The 20,457-nt window shown below is 41.9% G+C and overlaps 2 protein-coding genes across 2 annotated transcripts in view; both read left to right on the top strand.

Annotated features, from left to right (window-relative positions):
- Positions 1–279: 279 nt before the first annotated feature.
- On the top strand, positions 280–18,675 carry LOC141765514 (ovochymase-2). The gene is made up of 12 exons (XM_074631547.1): positions 280–771; positions 845–1,008; positions 1,141–1,342; positions 2,944–2,973; positions 3,150–3,240; positions 3,542–3,675; positions 6,972–7,115; positions 8,412–8,536; positions 8,633–8,726; positions 8,892–9,023; positions 10,240–10,341; positions 14,354–18,675. Exons 1-12 carry the CDS (start codon positions 579–581, stop codon positions 14,512–14,514), a joined length of 1,572 nt encoding a protein of 523 aa, XP_074487648.1. The 5' UTR covers positions 280–578; the 3' UTR covers positions 14,515–18,675.
- cyb5r2 (cytochrome b5 reductase 2) overlaps positions 18,642–20,457 on the top strand; it is an 8,999-nt gene continuing 7,183 nt past the window's right edge. Inside the window, exons 1-2 of the mRNA XM_074631559.1 lie at positions 18,642–18,793; positions 19,101–19,238. Of these exons, the coding sequence (XP_074487660.1) occupies positions 18,779–18,793; positions 19,101–19,238 (153 nt within the window). The 5' untranslated portion in view covers positions 18,642–18,778. The remainder of the gene's footprint in view (positions 18,794–19,100; positions 19,239–20,457) is intronic.

Raw genomic sequence — 20,457 nt, forward strand, 5'->3', positions numbered from 1 at the left:
CCTGAGAGTGGACGATGAAGAGGAGCAAGTCTTTACCATCAAGTCTGTCTCAGTCCATGAGAAGTACAATCACGCTTTGCCTATGAACTATGACATAGCTCTGGTGGAGCTGGATCAGCACATTCTACTGGGCAGGTTTTCCATTTTGACAATCCGTATAGTTCAGGGGTCAGCAACCTGCGGCTCTTTAGCTCCTCTCCAGTGGCTCCCTGTGGATTTATAAAAATGGAAATGAATATATTATGAGAAATAATCTTGATAATAAAAGTCAGAAGTTTACGAGGAAAAAAAGTTGTAATATTATGAGAATAAAGTCATACGTTTGAGAGAAAATGGTCGTAGTATTATGAGAATAAAGTTATAATATTATAAAGTAGTAATTTTACGTGTTGTTTTCTTTTTTTCTCGTAAAGTTATGACTTCTCAAATCTCAGATGTTTTTTCCCTCAATGTGGCCCTAATACTCCGTAGTACATTTGCACTTGGTCCCTCACTGCATTAGACTTATATTCTATATACTTAGACTATAAACTGTGTTACCTTCATCACAACCGATTTTTTTTTTGTCTTTGCCTAAAATGTCTCTTTTGATAGTAAAGGTTGCTGACCCCTGGTATAGTTACTGTAGCTCTGATCCCGTTTTGTTACGTCACTGCTATGTGATGTTTATAACAGGAGCCCGTGTCCAGCCAATATGTCTGCCTTTGCCTGGTGCGAGCATCCAACCTGAAACCAGTTGCATTGTGGGTGGATGGGGCCGGATGAAGGAAAGTAAGTAGTTCAAATATTGTTAAAGCAGACTTGAGCTTTTTATTTTGTTATATTCTATTCTACTGTTTCCTAGAGGGTCGTCTTCCTGCGGTACTGAGAGAGGTCCGGTTAGACTTGGTGGACCCGGCCAAATGCAAACACGTCCTCCGGACTGTTAACCGGAGACCGGCTCGGCCCCAGCCGGCCATGACAGTTCTGTGTGCCGGGCCAGAGAGAGGAGGGAAAGATGCCTGCCAGGTAGATCTGCCTAGTTCAGGAGCAGTGATGTGTCACTGATACCTGGGGACCATCAATCAGTCATCACTTCTGAAGGAGCATCCTTATCTGGTAGCTTTAAATAGCGTCTCCTCCCCTTCGTCCTGTCTCCAGGGGGACTCGGGGGGTCCTCTGGTATGTCCAGCGGGTTCAGGCGGCGGCCACTGGGTAGCGCTGGGTGTAACTTCCTGGGGGAAGGGATGTGGTCGGAGCTGGGGAAACAACGGCGGCCGCTCCCCTTCCAGGAGAGGATCTCCGGGGGTTTTCACTGATGTCAGGCGGCTGCTGCCTTGGATTAAGCTGAAACTGAGAGAGGGTAGGTTCAGATTGATGGTTGTCATAAAAAAAAGAAGTCACGCTGATTCTCTCAGAAGTCAGCATGAGGCCTCATAAGCACATCACAACATGGGGACTCTGTCTATTTATTTTGAACCATTATTAATCTGGGGTCTATATAGAGCAGGGATCACATGATCACAGTTTGTTAGGATAAGCCAATGCTCAAATGACTAATCTAGTGACTATAATGTGTCAGATGGCTTTCAGATGGTCCTGAGAAGTAATGAATGTCTGCGTGGTGTCGGGGTCAGGGTTAGTAGTCTGTCGACATGAGGCACGTACACAAGAGACACTTTGCTGAACTTCTATTTGGTAAATGGACGTGCATTTATAGAGCTCCTCTCTAGTCTTCCAACCACTCATAGCACTTTACACTACAGCATTCACCCGTTCACACACACACACTCATACACTGATGCAAGGTGCCAACCTGCCCATCAGGATCTAATCTAAATACCCATTCACACACCAATGGCACAGCTTTCAGTTTGGGGTATATATATATATAAATATATATATATATGTGTGTACAGAGTTCTACCAGAAAATGTTAATGTATGGTATAACATTTAATAACAATGGTATGATATTAATAAGGACTTTTTCATTTTATTTAGTGAAACAAGACAAACAAGAAACAAACAAAAGCGAAAAATAAATAAATAAAATACATGGGGTGACATGACAGAATTAACGGGACAGGGCGATTCTAACAAAACGAACAAAATGAGACAAATAAATAACGGATGTTGGTGGAGGGAGGGGGGTGTTATTGACAGTGCAGGGCAGTCTGTTGTGTAAGGTTCTGGTGTGTGTGTGTACAGTTGTGTGCATTTGTGTGTATGCAGTGTGGGGGGGTGTAGGTTGTTTGTTTGTATTTAAAGAGGAGAAAGAAAAGGGCGGGAAAGAGAGAGAGAGGGGGTGGGGTGGGGGGGATGAGTATTTTTCGTGGCAGGGGTGGCTTATAATATCTCATGGTCCGACAATATTATGTTATAATATTTTGTCTTTATATATTGGTCTTTATTTGTATTTCTGAGACAGGTTACCCTCCTTAAGCTGCCCCCCAGACCCTGAGGAGGGGGCTGGCTGTCAGAGGTGTCTACTGTCTACTGTCGCCCTTCTGCCCATTCTGAACAGCACCCAGACCCGTCAGGAGAGAGACGGTTCCCTGTTGGGAAAGGGATTTTCTTTTTTCTTTCCCTTCCTCCTTCCAAATTCATTTTTTTTAATTTATTTTAAACTGGATGTCAGACCGCCCCAGCCAGGAAATAGGGAAAGGGGAACCTGGATGAATAAGTGAAGGAAAGGGGGAAAGAAGAAAAAAAAAAAGAAAAGGAGTAAAAAGAAAGGGGGGAGGAGGAGTGGTGATACCTGATGGGGTAAAGATGTGATGGGGTAAAGATGCGATGGGGTAAAGGAGGGGATGGGTGTTATGTCAGACGGATATAGTGAAGTGTTGTTGGTGCAATGTATTTTTTGCAAGCAATTCTGTATTTATATGTGATTATTATAATAACAATAATAAGTCAAATCTATCTACATATTCTCTTCTTCATGTTTGTGTGTTTGCTTTAGCTGATGAGCAGCAGGGAACAACTTTATCCAGTGAGTTGTCCTTCCTCTTCCTCTCATCACAGTAACTCTCATTCATCTATATTTCATAATAATGCTTCTCTGATGAACACTTGTTGTGTGTGTGTGTGTGTGTGTGTGTGTGTGTGTGTGTGTGTGTGTGTGTGTGTGTGTGTGTGTGTGTGTGTGTGTGTGTGTGTGTGTGTCAGAACTGTGCAGCGTGAGAGATGGGCCTGTAACTGACAGTGGGGGGGTAATCAGAAACCCCGCCCTCCCCGGTGATCGCTATGACAACAACCAGTGAGTGACACTCGTTAGAAGGAGAAAGGAGCCTTGATAACTAAAGTATCACTGGTATACCATGTGACCTAACCACCATGAAACCAGTATCCTTTACTGGGATAACCCATTCTCTCTGCTTCTCACTTACTCTGTTCCAGTGAGCACAAAAAGGAGATTATGGTTTATGTATTGTTCAGGTTTTTTTGAGTGTGAAGGTCAGAATTGTCTGAATGCAGAGGAGGAGAATCAATGCATGAAAATAGCTTGTGTGTGTTTAATGCCAGCGCCGTGGAGAACGTGTCTGTCTGTGTGTCTTCAGGTTGTGTGTGTGGAGCATCAGAGCTCCTCCAGGTTTTAGTGTTCTGTTGGAGTTCCATCATTTTGATCTGGAGGGCGACTCTCACTGTCGCTACGATCGGCTCACCGTCTCAGTCGGGACCCACAGGCCTGTCGGTGAGTACCTGACACACACACTGACACACTGACACTGTTTAATGCATCGACATTCATCAGAGGCAGCAGAGCCATCTGCACATCCAGTAGTTAGCTTAAAAGGAATAGTTCAACATTTAAGGAAATACACTTGTTTGCTGTATTTCTGAGAGTGAGATGAGGACGTCTGTGAGGTAAATATGCAGCCAGGGTCAGAGCATGGTTAGCCTAGCTTAGCATAAAGACTGAAGGGGCTCTGTCCAAACTGAAAAAATAAACCTACCAACCACTAAAGCTCTTGTTTGTTTAACCTGTATATGAACAGAAATGTCAAAATGACAGTTAGTGATTTTAGGGCTTGTTAGGTGCTATTTCTAAACAAACAACAGCCAAATACAGTTGGTAAGCACAGGTTGAATTTTCAGTTAGTTTTTATTTTATTACCGAAGGCCTAGAAAGGAGGTTATGTTTTCACCGGGGTTGGTTTGTTGGCTTGTTGGTTTGTCCGTTTGTCTGTTAGCAGGATTACTCCAAAAGTCCGTGATGGATTTGAATGGAATCTTTTGGAGGGTTGGGGTGTGGCACAATGAACAATCCATTAGATTTTGGTGGCGATCCAGATCATGATCCGGCTTCAGGAATTTTTTTTTAATAACTCCACTCAGCCTGTGCATTATCACCACAGGCTTTAAGACATGCGCAATGTAACTGATGACGCATCACCCTGCCTCTTTCCTTCTGCCTGCAGAGAGAGGGACAGAGAGAGAGCGGGGGTGGAGGGAGGGGGGGACACCTACCTGTAGATTCAGCGTTTTATACACATTAAACTCAGTGAAATTACAGTTGAATTCGACCAATGGTTGGTGATTGTTGGAAATAGTAACAGCGACGGTTTAGGTGAGTTTTACTTTGTTTCTTTCCAGTTTGAATGAAGTGTTTTACGATGCTCCGCTACGTACAGCTGATCTCAACATAAACAAGGATACACATAGATGATGGCGCAAGCTGAACCGAGAGGGGGGGCGGGGGGGGCAATCGTACTCGGGCGGCTTGGCGGAGGTCTGCGCTCTCCGAGTGCCATTCTAGTTTTAGTTTTGACTGTTTGATTTCATTTTAGTTTAGTTAGTTTTCAGAGTGTATTTTAGTTTGTTTTCGTTAGAGCCAGCTATAATGTCTCAGAAGTATGTAGATATGTAGTACGTACACATACAGAATACATGGTTGGAGAACTGTGTAGGAATGGTCATAATGTTTAATGTTTAATCTTCTCGCTACTTTAATGAAGTGATAGCGGCGTAGCGCCATCTGCTGGAATGTCAAGTTTATTTAATTTTAAGCGTTTTATAAGTTGTGTACTTTAACAAACTCCTCCTGCAGATTTAATCAGATCGACTTCAAATTTGGTCATGACCAACTAAACACCTTAATGATGACAAGTTATTAAAATCCTGAGTTATCGTTGAACGGCGTTGCCGTGGCATGGTGGCCATTTTGCGCCATGAAAAGGAAGTTGTTGTAACTTCTACGTACTTTGTCAAATCTGCTCCAAATTTCTCAGCCACGATGAGGTCATTTACATGCCAAATTAGACTTATAGCCCTGAGGTATAAAAAAGTCAAGTCAAGTCAATTTTATTTGTATAGCCCAAAATCACAAATCACAAATTTGCCTCGGGGGGCTTTACAATCTGTACCGGATACGACACCCTCTGTCCTTTATAGTACGACGATAGGAAAAAACGTAACCAAAAAAAAAAACTTTTAACAGGAAAAAAATTGAAGAAACCTCAGGAAGAGCAACAGAGGAGGGATCCCCCTTCCAGGATGGACAGACGTGTAATAGATGTCGTGTGTTCAGAGTAACAACATAATCAAAATACAACATAGACAATCCATATGACAAAAAATAATACATATGCTGTGAACATATGTGAGAAGGTGGATCCAGGAGGATGTCAAGCAGCTTCCCGGCGTCGCCAAACAGATAGAGCTAGAGCGACACAACCTCCTCTCCACGCCAAACAGATAGAGCCAGAGCAACACGACCTCCACTCCACACCAAACAGATAGAGCCAGAAAAACACGACCTCATCTCCACGCCAGATAGATAGAGTCAGAAAAACACGACCTCATCTCCACGCCAGATAGATAGAGTCAGAGCAACACGACCACCTCTCCACGCCAAACAGATAGAGCCAGAGCAACACGACCTCCTTTCCACGCCAAACAGATAGAGCCAGAGCAACACAACCTCCTTTCCACGCCAAACAGATAGAGCCAGAGCAACACAACCTCATCTCCACGCCAGATAGATAGAGCCAGAACAACACAACCTCGTCTCCACGCCAGATAGATAGAGCCAGAGCTATACAACCTCCTCTCCACGCCAAACAGATAGAGCCAGAGTAACACGACCTCCTCTTGATACCAAACAGGTAGAGCCAGAGCAACACAACCTCCCCTCCACGCCGAATAGATAGAGCCAGAGCCAGAGCAACACGACCTCCTCTCCACCATGGAACCTAGAGAGAGGACCATATTTTTGTTTTTAATTCACAGTTGCTTAGTAATGTAAACGTATGTTACCCATTCCAGAACAAAAAAAATCCCACATTGCCACTGAACTATGTCCTTGTAGAGCTGTGAGGTTTTCCCTTTTCTTTTCAACTGCTTTAAAAGAGAATTAGAGCATCAGTAGCGTTAGTAGTTCAGTCTTCCGCTGGTTGACTGAACTGCCCCAAGACGTTAGCCCCGCCCCGTTCATAAGTCATGAACAGTTTTGTCGCAGACTCTTGTGGGAGGTATCCACCGCTATTTCCCTGTTGTTATAACCCTGTTGTTAAACTTTGCACACTTTTCAGACGCAGTGTAAATTTCTTATTTTAAGTGTCTCATGCTTGGGTGTTGAAAAATGGCTCGCTAGCGCTCCCTACAAAGTTGGAAAAATCGGCCCCCTGGTTTTTTGGGTTTTTTTTTTATCCAGGCAATATAGCTTCAGTTTAGTTTTAGATTTTATTCCGTTTCAGTTTACTAAAAATATTTTTGACTGCTTCTTTTCATTTTAGTTAACTATAATAACCCTGGTTCCAGCACATAACTCCTGCTAAAACCACAAAGACATCATTTCATCTCATTTGTGGAAAGAAAGCCAATAAGGCTTTTAACCAAAACTGTTCAACTATTCCATTAAACCCCTGACCGACAGAGCCAAAGAGCCAGTTATTCACCTCCTGTAACGACACATTAACAGCTCACTGTGTGCACACACAGCACATTACTGAGCTATTTCATGTCGCTTGTCATTCTCTGTTTTTACAGGGACATACTGTGGAAGTGTCCTTCCTGGCCCTGTGCTCTTGAATAATTCCCAGTATGCAACACTTCTCTTCTCCTCTGACATTAACAGAGCAGGAAGTGGCTTTATCATTAGACATCATGCTGTCCGGGGACACTCTAATCCTGGTGAGAAACACAATACACAATGCCAAACACACACATACAATACACCAGTAACACTCAGGTATATGTAGAGTCCGTCACACACACACACACACACTGTCCATACACGGTTGTGTACCCTCTGCCAGTGGATCTCATATAGTGACCTGGGAGTTGTGAGGATAGATGTCCCATGACACAGTAATGAGCTGCACAAGACACACACAAACACCCTGTGTAGTAGAGTAGAGGATGAACCCAGCGGCTAATAATGTCTCTGCTGTTTTCACTGTGCACATGAGTGTGTGTATTTGTGTTGAACTGGTCTGTCTCCTGTAAAAAATACAGTATAGACCTACGATATAGGATAAGGCTACTCTTCTGTCTTCCACTGTTTGAAGAATCAGAAATGTCTTGTTAACAGCGACACCTGTGGCCGTTATGTCAACGAAAGTCAGCGTCCTGTTGCTCGCGCTTGTGCTCGCTCCACATAGACATGAACGAGCATCGCTCAAAACAGTGAGGCGACACACGTCAGCTAAAAGCACAATATCACTCTATATTTCAGCTGCTTGGCAGTAATGTTAGCTGACCAGACGAAGGTCTCTCCATGAATCAATGCTGATCCTAGTGTTGGCTTTTCCTGCCTCAGACTCCCGACCGCGGCCGGAGGGAACAGGGGAGACACCGGAGTTTTGGTCGGAGACGATAACGTTTCTCTCTGCGGAGCCCCGTCACTTCACAAGACACGGGAAACCTCTGTTGGTCTGGAGGAGCTGCAGCAGTTATTTCTGCACAAACATCCACTGTACATTCACTAGATATTCTCAGAGCTAAACTAACTCTTCTGCAGTGTGGAGTGTGCTGCATGCACATGAGAGTGAAGCGAAAGAGTGAGAACGAGCGCGGTGTGTGAGTGAAGGCAGGCAGAGGAGCAGAGTACAGCAGAGACTCTGGTCCTGGAGACCAAAGCTACGGTCTCCCCCGCGTCCTCCGACCGCTGCCAACTCTGTTTAACAGACGGGCTTCACTAGATACAACCAAGAGGTTTTGGTGCTTCCGTGTAGTTTGTGTTGGAGTCTGAGTCTGAACAGCGTAGCCACACACGAGCGCACATAGGACACCGACCCGCAATGATTTATACGTGTAAGAAGTTACAAACAGTCCCTTTAAAGTTCACCGTTAAGATATGAAGTGTGTGTGTGTGTGTGTGTGTGTGTGTGTGTGTGTGTGTGTGTGTGTGTGTGTGTGTGTGTGTGTGTGTGTGTGTGCGTGTGTGTGTGTGTGTGTGTGTGTGTGTGTGTGTGTGTGTGCAATCAGGATGTGGGACAGTTGTTGTAGTTGAGGACCAGACTGCTGTCCACAGCCCAAATTACCCACAATTCTACAGTAATAACTGTGTCCTTCGCTGGGTGGTCTACGCTCCACGGGGTCACGTTGTTAAGGTGATGCACACACTGAATCATGAACGCCTGGAACACTTTCAAACACAAACTCCTCATGAGAAATCAAAGGCTGATGGGGATTTTGTCGCATTGCAGCTGGACTTTGCCGGTTTTGAGCTGGAGGAGTCGGACACATGCTCGTACGATTCCCTCACTGTCCTGGGAGATGTGGAGGGAACAGAGGAGATTGGTAGGGAGTCAGCTAAACAAGCTTCATCCCACCTTTGCCCTGCTTTCTGTATGTCTGTATCTCCGTTCCTCCGTTCCTCTCACTGTCTTTACTACATCCTTTTCTGATTCAAAAATAATGTAACATTACCTGCAGTAAGAGGTGGATTTTGTCATGTTTTGGTAGTGGTGCTGTGCGGTGGCAGTATTCCTCCCCCCGTCCTGTCCTACCACAGCGTCATGGTGCTTCAGTTCACGTCAGACAGCAGCATCGCTCACAGGGGCTTCAGTGCTACGCTGACATTCATCAGCCGTGCAGGTATGTGCATGGTATTAATGTGTGAGAGCTTCGTAGTGAATCAGTCTATATGTGTGTGGATCACCTGTTAACTTACTAAAAGTCCATTGGTCTGGGTTCAGGCTTTCACAACTGTCAAATCTTGGGTCTATTCTAACATGACCTAGTTCAGGGATCAGCAACCAGAGCCACATGCGTCTCTTTAGCCCCTCTCCAGTGGCTTCCTGGGGAATTTTAAAAATGGAAATGAATAACTGTTCTTTGTTTACATTTTCATTTTTATTTATCATTGTTATAGGTCTATGGTACGACGGTACGACGGAGTATTAGAGACACATTGAGGAAAAGAAATAAATCTGAGATTTCGAGAATAAAGTCATAATATTATAAAGTAGTAATTTACGTGTTATTTTCCTTTTTTCTTGTAAAGTTCTGACTTTATTCTCGTAATATTATGACTTTTTTTCGTAACGTTATGACTTTATTTTCGTAATGTTACGACTTTTTTCTTGTAATATTACGACTTTTTCTCGTTAAGTTATGACTTTATTCTCGTAATATTACACAACTTTCTTTCTCTTAAGGTTATGACCTTATTCACGTAACATTATGACTTTTTTTCACGTAAAGTTATGACTTTTTTCTCGTAATATTCTGACTTTATTCTGGAAATCTCAGATGTTTTTTCCCTCAATGTGGCCCTAATACTCCGTAGTACATTGTCTCTTGGTCCCTCACTGCATTAGACTTATATACTATATACTTAGACTATAAACTGTGTTACCTTCATCACAATGATCAAATGTTTGTTTTGTTTTTTTGTTGCCTAAAATGTCTCTTTTGATAGTAAAGGTTGCTGACTCCTGACCTAGCAAAATACCAAAAAGACCTGGTTGAAAAAAAGCTACAGTTGAACTAAAACTGTCTAAGATAAACCAAAAAATCTTGTTGTCTTTATTTGCAGGATAATACAGAATTAAGTTTGAATTATGGTTAGTTTGGAATGGGATGGAATGGATTACATTTTACAAACATATATCTTTAAATACCTGCTCTGAATTTGTACTAGTTCACCTTAAAAATATATATAATTCCTCGTAAAAATATTAAAACTACAAGCAAAACTAAGTGAAACCCAAACCCAGACCGGACTAAATTTAAACTCCTACTCAGATCAAATAGACCACTGTATGAAATGAAGACATTGTCTTCCTGTCCTTCCTCTGTATTTCTGCAGACCTTCATGATCAGGACACATCAGGTGTGGAGAGTCGAAGAGACGCTCTGAGAGATCACCGAGATGATTTGGTGGCTAACCAGCGACACGTAACATCACACGGTTGGTGGTTTGTTTGTTCAGTTTTTGCATTCTCTGTGGCCTCATTTGCATTTTGTTGACTGAAGGTTTGAGGATTTAGAAACAGGGCAGTGACAAGAAACCTGGCTCCCAGGAAAATGTTATGTAAGTGAAGAAAGAGCACTGAACACTGATCTGCTGCGCTGGAGCCGCAGCGATCAACAGCTCCCAGTGGTTCATCCAACTCTCAGAGTGAATGAAGGATCCTCTGTATCTTCCTGCTCCCTACATGCTCATAAAGCAAAACACTGATGAAATGTGGAGCAGAAAAAGTCTTTTTGTCTGTCCACCAGTTGTGTTATGGGCTCAACAAAGCAGCAAGCGTCACTGGCATTTAGAATGGCAATGGGACATTTAACAGCAGAGCTACAACTGAGGCATTAGAAGCACAATGACAGCCAGTGTTACCCACAGATCATTCAGTACTATTAGTGTTGTCATACGGATCCTCTCCTCTATCTTTATCTCAGTATTTTTGAGAAATTGTAAATTCTGAAGTGCAGGCTGAGGTATAAAAAAGTCAAGTCAAGTCAATTTTATTTGTATAGCCCAAAATCACAAATCACAAATTTGCCTCGGGGGGCTTTACAATCTGTACAGGATATGACACCCTCTGTCCTTTATAGTACGACGATAGGGAAAAACGTAACCAAAAAAAATAACTTTTAACAGCATAACTAGGATGCAACTCTTCAAGTTGTGTGCATGTGTACGCTAACTAGTATTAAAAGAAATTAAGCAAAAAACAGTAAGATTGCTGTTCAGAGGTAAATTGGTATGTGGCACTCATCCTCCCATTTCCAAAAGCTTTTTTTGTTGTTGTTTAGTTTGAGTTTAGCTAACATGACACATGAAATCCCAGTTACAGCCACTAGAAGTAGTTATAATGCTAACTGTGAGTTCTGACTGTCCCAAACCATCAACAGGCAACATGGGTCAAAAAGCACAGAAGTCCTCCTCACACATTTAACACGAGCATTAGAACAAAGTATAGAGCATAGATGTTGAGATCACAGAACCTCCCTCATGACATCAGCGTGTATGACAGTCCTGCAGTTGAGCATCATCACAGATAAATGCCAGATGTGTAAAACCTCACATTAGATGTCTGCAGACAGTGTGCACAGGCTAAAATGTGTCAGTACAGGATTTAAAGATCCCATATCATGCTCATTTTCAGGTTCATACTTGTATTTTGTGTTTCTACTAGAACATGTTTACATGCTGTAATGTTAAAAAAAAAAAATATTTACTCATTCTGTCTGCCTGAATATACCTGTATTTACCCTCTGTCTGAAACGCTCCGTTTTAGTGCATTTCAACGGAATTGCAACGGAATTGCGTTGCTAGGCAACAGCTTGGGTCCATGTTTACTTCCTGTCAGCTGATGTTATTTACATACACTGCAACAGGAAGTAAACGGGGACACATTTAGAATGTTTATGTTTAAAACCGTTTAACGGTCTAAATATTGTCTATTTGTGACATCACAAATGGACAGAAATCCTAACGGCTTGTTTCAAACGCACAGTTTCTGAATACGGGCTGTGTGTATTTCTTCGTATATTGAGCATTTTGATAGTTTAACAGTATTTATATAGCACTTAAACCTGCTTTATAATATAAAAGACATGAAAATCTCCCTTTTTACAATATGGGACCTTTAATAAGTATTTATTTACATATGTGTTTCTCTCTCTGAAAAATGGAAAACAAAGTGATTTCAATCCAAAGGAATCATTCAGCTGTCAAACTGTTGAACCTGCTGCAGTCAGAATGAAATATGCAATAAGAATATACAATGCTTATGTTTGGTTTGGATATGTCTAAATTCATTTTGTGATTTACTAAAACAAGAACAAGTTATTATATACAAAAAAAATAAGCCCTAGGCCAAAGAAACACAATCGTTCTGTGTTTTACCAGACTGTCAGAGTGCCAGTGAACACAACACACACTGGGCATCCAGCAGGTACAGATGATTATCACATGATACAGCAACATGTGTTATGGCTACAAAGCCTATCTGTTTCCCCAAACAAGGCTTTATTAATTCCTCTATATCGAGATATTCAACTCTAGAGAACACTTCGGTTTCACTGCCAAATGATTCATTTCTCAGGTTGCTGTGCTTCCCAAACATGTTGGCCTCCTAGTGTTTGATACTTTTTAGATATGTGAAGAACAGGTTGGGAACTACCGCCCTTAATTATGCATGTGATAACCATACCCTTCATACTTCATGGAGATTACATGCTGATATATTGTAAATTATTGGATTTTTCCAGCGAGTCAGTGGTGATTGTTGAGGACATGGTAGACCTCCTAACATCCGCCACCATCACCAGCATCCACAACACAGAGCAACAATGGGCCTTTATCTTATTGTGGTATAAACATTAATGTCCTGTGCCACCAGAGGTGACCTTCCATCTTTCAGTAGAAAACCTCATGAAAGGGAACATCCAGTACAAGATAAGGCCATGCATGTTTGTAGGTGCAGGGCTCCCTCTAGTGGCTGTTTATTGGAAATTGAAGTGAAACCTGATATGAGAACGGTGCTCTTTAGAGTTGGAAATTGTATAAATGTAACACATTATTGTAGATGATGAGAGGTCATCAGTGTACTGTAGTGGTAATAGAAGGACATCAGTACAAGTTTATTCATAAGACTCTCACTCTTTCTGTAAAATTCACTGAATAATGTGTGTATGTCTGCCTGTATTTATTAGGATTCGGATCATGTGTTTTTTTGTTGGACTGGCCCTTTAATTGTTTGCCTTCACACTGGTAGCAGCACTCGGGAACTGGAAACAGGATCACAGCTGTGACAGATGACTTTATGTGCTTAAATAAGGCATGCCTTATATTTCATAGCAGACCGTTTGTCTCTCTCTCGGTAGGAAAAGCACAGGTGTTACCACGTATTTATGATGGCTGCATTCCATTTAGGTGAGCCAGTTCCAGGGTTCTCTTTTCGTGCGTACTCACTGGCTGACACTTAAACCTGCAGTAGGCAGAATGGTTTTGGCATCATTGGGCAAAAATTCCATAATAACCTTTCAGCATATTGTAATTCAAGTGTTCTGAGAGAAAACTAGACTTCTGCTCCTCCTCATGGCTCTGTTTTCAGGCTTTAGAACATCTAGCCCCGTGACGGGAGACTTTGACCAATCACAGGTCATTTCAGACGGAGGCAGCTGTCAATCACTCCGACCAAACGGTCAAACTAGGCAGCGCTGATCAAATACGAATCAATATTCTGTTACTGTAATGCCTATTTCTCTCCACAAACGTTCTCAGAAACATCTTGTAGTGCACGGTTTAGCTGTAAAATGAGAACGTTTGCTCCATCTGGTGGGCGGTGCTTGGTATTTCCTCAGCTGATCTCAACATGGCTGCCAGATCACAAACATTTCTCATGCGTGTTCATGCTGGGAGCTGAGCTGCAGTGTGACTGCTACTGACCACTGAGCAGCTCCAGTGCAGCAGCTAGAGACCAGTGCCTGGCTCAGGGGCACTTTTACAGCAGCCGTAAGAGAGCAGAGTGGTACTGATGAACTTGTTGGTCGTTCTCTTGACACAAGTAAAGAAATAAATTACAACGAGCCAGATTGTATCGTAAAAATGAGTTCTGCTGGGGGAACTGCTATATTACAATACTGATTTAAGACAAGTAGCATTTTGGTAGACTGTGACAAAAGTTACTCCAGCACATGAAGGAAATCACCCACTAACGCTGAGATGTGCTCTCAAGGTTCAAAGAAAATGTGGATCCCACACATTACAACAATTTCATGACAAAATATGACACACGGATCAAGTTTACCAGTGTAACATAGTGTGTAAGAGACTTTTGAAATTAGACGTGCATTTTTTGATATTCAGAAATGTTATTCATAATGTGTGATAAGAGAGATAACATACCCCCTGTATGGCATGGCTCTTTTTTTACAGCATTCCTTACTTAATTCCACATAACTCTGTTGTTTAGTGAACTTGGATGCAGCAGACCCAGGTGTGCAGCGGTCCAGCAGCAGAGCCCTTTCCCAGCAGGCTGATGTGGACCATAAAACCTCAGAGGATCCCAGACTGCATATGGACATGGGCTCAGATGATGAAGACTACAGCGGAGAGTCCTCAGGGCCTTGGTGATAACCAAATAGAAGAAGGCCTTCTAGACGGTAGACAGTATGTGGAATTACACGGGTGGTATGTTGGTTTTTTAAAGCTGCAGTGGGTAGAAATGGAGCAAATATGATTAAAAAACGTTATTTTTTATAAAACGCTATATATCACTATATCCTGACAGTAGTGCATGAGACAGGTAATCTGAAAGAAATCATGTTCCTCTGTGTCCTCCGGTGTCCTCCGGTGTCCTCCGGTGTCCTCCGGTGTCCTCCGGTGTCCTCCAGTGCTCCTAACGGCATCTGCAAGAGTTCACATACCGGAGGAAAACAACCAATCAGAGCCGAGCTGGAGCCTTGCCATCTCTGAGCAGCTGTCAATCACTCACAAACTCTGACCAAACGGTCAAACTAGGCAGCGCTGATCAAATATGAATCAATATTCTGTTAATTCCTATTTCTCTCCTCAATTGTTTTCAGAAACATCTTGTAGTGTACTGTTTAGCTGTAAAATGCGAAAGTTTGTTGAGAACAGTTGAAGAAATACCAAGCACCGCCCAGCAGCCGGAGCACAGCCAATAGGAACGCTCAATAGGAACGAACGCTCTCTTACTGAGATGACCTGTGATTGGTCAAAGTCTCCCATCACGGGCTAGATTTTTTAAAGCCTGAAAACAGAGCCATGAGGAGGAGCAGAAGTCTAGTTTTCTCTCAGAACACTTGAATTACAATATGCTGAAGGGTCATTTTTTACTACTACTCCTACTGAAGCTTTAAAGGTCCCATATTATGTTCATTTTCAGGTTCATACTTGTATTTTGTGTTTCTACTAACATGTTTACATGCTTTAATGTTAAAAAAAAACTTTATTTTCCTCATACTATCGGCCTGAATATGCCTGTATTTACCCTCTGTCTTAAACGCTCTGTTTTAGCACATTTCGACGGAATTGCGACGGAAATGCAACAGAATCACGTTGCTAGGCAACAGCTTGGGTCCATGTGTACTTCCTGTCAGCTGATGACATTCACATCCACTGCAACCAGGAATAAACTGGGACACATTTAGAATGTTTACGTTTAAATCTGTGTAAAGGGTCTAAATATTGTATATTTGTGACATCACAAATGGACAGAAATCCTGACAGCTTGTTTCTAATGCAGAGTTTCTGAATACGGCTGTGTGTATTTCTCTGTATATTGAGCGTTTCGATACTTTCACAGTATTTATATAGGACTTGAGCCTGCTTTATAATAAAAAAAACATGAAAATCTCACTTTTTTATAATATGGGACCTTTTTAAGTCCCACTATTGAGCACTGATTAAATAGTTTATAACACGCTGTAATTTAGGCTAGTTATAAACAGATATAAGTGTCAACACTATAACTCCTCCTCCCCGAAGTGGAGGTTGGTGTGCAAACAGATACTAAATGACAATATAGTAAAGCACAGTTATAATAATATAAAAGATATCTTCATAGAAGAAGTTATACTTATAGTTTAGAAGCACTTTACTGAATGTTTGTATACTGCTCACAGTACAAATGCTAAAAAGAGGGACTTAAAGTAAAGTGTCATTATGAGGTGTCTTTCATGTTGGCAGGTGCTTATCATTTATGTAGAGCACTTTACTTTATCTGTCCTAGGCCATGGGATAAAGTCTAAATGATCATAGTTTTTACTGCATGACGATTCTAAAGACACATTTTATGATTGCATCCCTCTAAGATCTCACGGTCCTCTTTGTTTTCAGGACTGTTGAAGTTGTGGGTTACTTGAGGACAGACTTATCATGTATTATATTAACCCTCTGAGACCCACAATAGACCTGTTTTTGTCTTTTTTAGGGGGGTACAGGAGGTCTTTAGGGGGAGATAGCAGGTCAGCAGTAGATGTCACATAGAAGTGGTGTACATCATCTGAAAGCTGGGAACATGAAGATAAATTTGAAATGCCGCTAAGCACTGTGTGTCAAGTTGTTCTAGTCATAAATCAGAAATAAACATGAATGAATGAATGAATTATTTAAAATAAATTGTAAAAGTGTATAAGGGTTTAGAACATGACGATAGAAGTTGATGGTCATCCCCATGCTCTGTTATGTCTCATAAATTGTTGCAGCAATGTTTTGGTTGATACCATTTGTTCCACAGATTTGCTGCTCAATTTAACCTTTTTTTTTTTACCACTCAAGAATTGATAAAAAATTAGAAAAAGCCATGCTGTGATTTGGGATCAAAAACTTTTGACATTTGGAGATTTCTGAAAGAATTGCATTTTTTTGGCGATTGGATGGCGAGCGCTTGTGTTGTGTAAACTGCTAAAAAAAAAAACTTATTGTCAATCTAGCTAGGAAAGCCATCCATCCTCTGAATGCTCTAGGTCTCTAGTTTGATCCATCCATCCTCTGAATGCTCTAGGTCTCTAGTCTGATCCATCCATCCTCTGAATGCTCTAGGTCTCTAGTTTGATCCATCCATCCTCTGAATGCTCTAGGTCTCTAGTTTGATCCAAACTACTTCTCTTCTGACGTTTGTGTTTTTTAAACAGAAAACAAAGGTTTTATATTGTGATATTTGCTGAAAATGACAAAACAATACAGCCAACAGTAGCCTCAGTAAAACCTCCCTCCAGCCAGCTGTCACCTTATTAAGGTGTTTGTAGTGAAATGAGGAGGTATCGTAGGCTATCAGGTAACTCCTCATTTCAACTTCATGAATCAGCCGTTCCTCGTCCGTTGCGGCGCTTTCAAAGCGATCGACAGGAATAAATAAAAACAGGGTGTCTGACGAAAGTTCAGCTCAAAACGGCACGCTGCGCAGCACTTCGTCGCTTGCAGCCAGTTAGGAGTCGGACGTTCCTCCAATAGAAAACAATGCAATCAAACTGATTTTGACACCTTGTAATATGTAGGCTGCACGCATCCCAATACATTAGCCCTCTCTGCATTATATATATCACATTCCCTCTAGATTTTTTTTGTGAACCCCCAACCTTAAAGTTCAAACTGCGTCTGTGGTTTGTGGCTGTAAAGGTTCATGAGGCTGTGATTATCCTAGAGGTCACCACAGGTCATTTTATACAGTGAGGTCAAATTTTTAAAAATGGTCAAACAATGAAACAATGAAATGTCTCCTATGGGGACTAACATCATCACACATGAATACAGTTGGGCTCATTGGATCCACAAGAGTCTCAGCTTTACAGTGAGACCCAATTTATGTAATTCAAGACTGTTTATGGACCACAGTATGCAGAAATATTCAAATACATCATTTTAGAATAGGCAAAGATAACACATTTATACTGCATGCAAAAAACTGCATGTGATTATCATAAAGTGTGCATGTCTGTAAAGACGAGACTCGTGGGTACCCATAGAACCCATTTACATTCACATATCTTGAGGTCAGAGGTCAAGGGACCCCTTTGAAAATGGACATGCCAGTTTTTCCTCGCTCAAAATGTATCCCAAATTTGCAGCGTTATTTATCTTCCTTCCCGACATGGTAGCATGACATGGTGGTACCAGTGGATTCCTTGGGTTTTTCTAGTTTCATATGATATCTCTAGCTTCACTCTAGCCCTAACGCCTGAACCTACTAGTACCTCTGAAAGACATTAAAGTCAGTCGGGATCGCCCTTGGGTTAAGATGCTAATTGTATAAAAATGTACTGTATGTTTTATGTTCACACAACCAGGGATATATCAGCTTTGACAATGTAAGCTATAGGCTATAGCTATAGCTATATAGGCTACCTGTCAAGTCTTGCCTGTAAAGAATGAAATGAGTTCTTGTCAGTGGTTGTTATGTAACGCCAGTGAGTCTCTCCTCCCCTCAGTCGGTGGTGTGACTCCTCTCTGCTCCCTGCTCCTCACTGCTGGAGCTCCACCACTGGGCCATGTAGTGTCATGGTGGGATACGTCTTCCTATTGGTGCTTTGGACCTTGTGTCACCTTTCCCCCAGCGGGAAGCCACGCCCCCTTTCAGGGGCCTCTGTGTGTGTGTGTGTGTGTGTGTGTGTGTGTGTGTGTGTGTGTGTGTGTGTGTGTGTGTGTGTGTGTGTGTGTGTGTGTGTGTGTGTGTGTGTGTGTGTGTGTGTGTGTGTGTGTGTGTGTGTGTGTGTGTGTGTGTGTGTGTGTGTGTGTGTGTGTGTGTGTGTGTGTGTGTGTGTGTGAGAGACAGTGAGAGAGAGGTGGTGAGAGGTGACTGTGTGGACTCTGGTTTCTGAGGGAGTGAGGAGGAGGAGGAGGAACAGGAGGACTCTACTTATTACATGTTGAAACTATGGATCAGAGCTTGGTGAGAATTAACTTTCACTTAATTTCCCTTTTTAATTATTCCACTTATTTATCTTTTTCATTGCCTGAAAGTTGCTATAATCCTTAAAGAGTTGCTCAATCTTCCTCAGATTGTGAGATTTGATCTACTCAACATTTCTCTTTCATTCTTTGATGCTGTTTAACTGTAGTGCAGTGTTGATAATGCATGTTACTGTGGTATAATTAAAATGATGGGAAACTATTGCTTTTGCACAACTACAACCTTGACTGTCAGTTTTGTGCAGTGTATGTCTCCACAATATATGTATGTGATCTTTGTCTTGCAGATAATCGCGGTGGTGGCGGCTGTTTGTGTGGTGGTAGTGAGCGTGCTGTACTTCCTCCTGGGAGAGAAGAAGAAGAAGCTGCCCTTCACTCTGCAGGATCCTGTGGTCAAATACCCCCTTCCCCTGAAAGACAAACAGGTAGACACAAACATTTATCGACATCTCTCAGACGCATTCACATTCAAACCTGATTATACGGTCATTTTGTATTCAACTGCTACAGTAGTTAGAACAATGTTAATAATTTCTTAAGACCGTCATTTTGTTTATCAGTGTGCAAACTGTCATAATGGACTAGAATGAGAATAAGGGTTGGCTCACCCAAACACATTTTCTTACTCACCTCCAGCCATGCAGAGCGGTTCTGAGCTATCTGTCTGAGATTTCTGGCTGTTTTTTTATTTATTTTGATTGTGGTGTTCACAGCATTGAAAAAGTTAGTTTTGAAAATTTTTAAAATGTGCATCTTTTTTCCAGAAACAGTCTCCCTGTTAAAGCATCAGTAGGCCAGATTGGAGCAAATATGATTAAAAAAAGTTATTTTTATAAAACGGTCGCTATATCCTGATAGTAGTACATGAAACAGGTAACCTGAAAAAAAATCATGTTCCTCTGTGTCCTCCGGTGCTCCTAACGGCATCTGCAAGATTTCACAGACTGGAGGAAAACAAGCAGTCAGAGCTGATCTGCTGTCCATCTGCTGTCTATGAGAGCCGGCTGTCAATCACTCATGAACTCCGACCAAATGGTCAAACTAGGCAGCGCTGACCAAATATGAATCAATATTCTGTTACTGTAAGGTCTATTTCTGTCCTCAAACGTTTTCAGAATCATCTTGTAGTGAACGGTTTAGCTGTAAAATGAGAAAGTTTGTGACGCCGCCCTCATTGTGAAATCTGGTGAAGGAACGCCAAGTTCCGGTCACATGACTGGAGCACAGCCAACAGTAACAGAATATTGATTCGTATTTGATCAGCGCTGCCTAGTTTGACCGTTTGGTCGGAGTGATTGACAGCTGCCTCCGTCTGAAATGACCTGTGATTGGTCAAAGTCTCCCGTCACGTGCTAGATGTTCTAAAGCCTGAAAACAGAGCCATGAGGAGGAGCAGAAGTCTAGTTTTCTCTCAGAACACTTGAATTACAATATGCTGAAAGGTCAATATGGGATTTTTGCCCAATGATGCCAAAAACATACTGCCTACTGCAGGTTTAATCTGGATAATCCACAGATCACGTTGTCACAAATTCCCATTGGAACAACTTTCTGTCCCTATGAAAAGTAGAAACAGTTACATTCTATAATGCTGCTTAAATCAATGCTCTGTTCCTATTTCAATTTTAATTTACTCAGCATGTT

Source organism: Sebastes fasciatus, chromosome 4 (assembly GCF_043250625.1).
Source record: "Sebastes fasciatus isolate fSebFas1 chromosome 4, fSebFas1.pri, whole genome shotgun sequence".
Lineage (NCBI taxonomy): Eukaryota > Metazoa > Chordata > Actinopteri > Perciformes > Sebastidae > Sebastes > Sebastes fasciatus.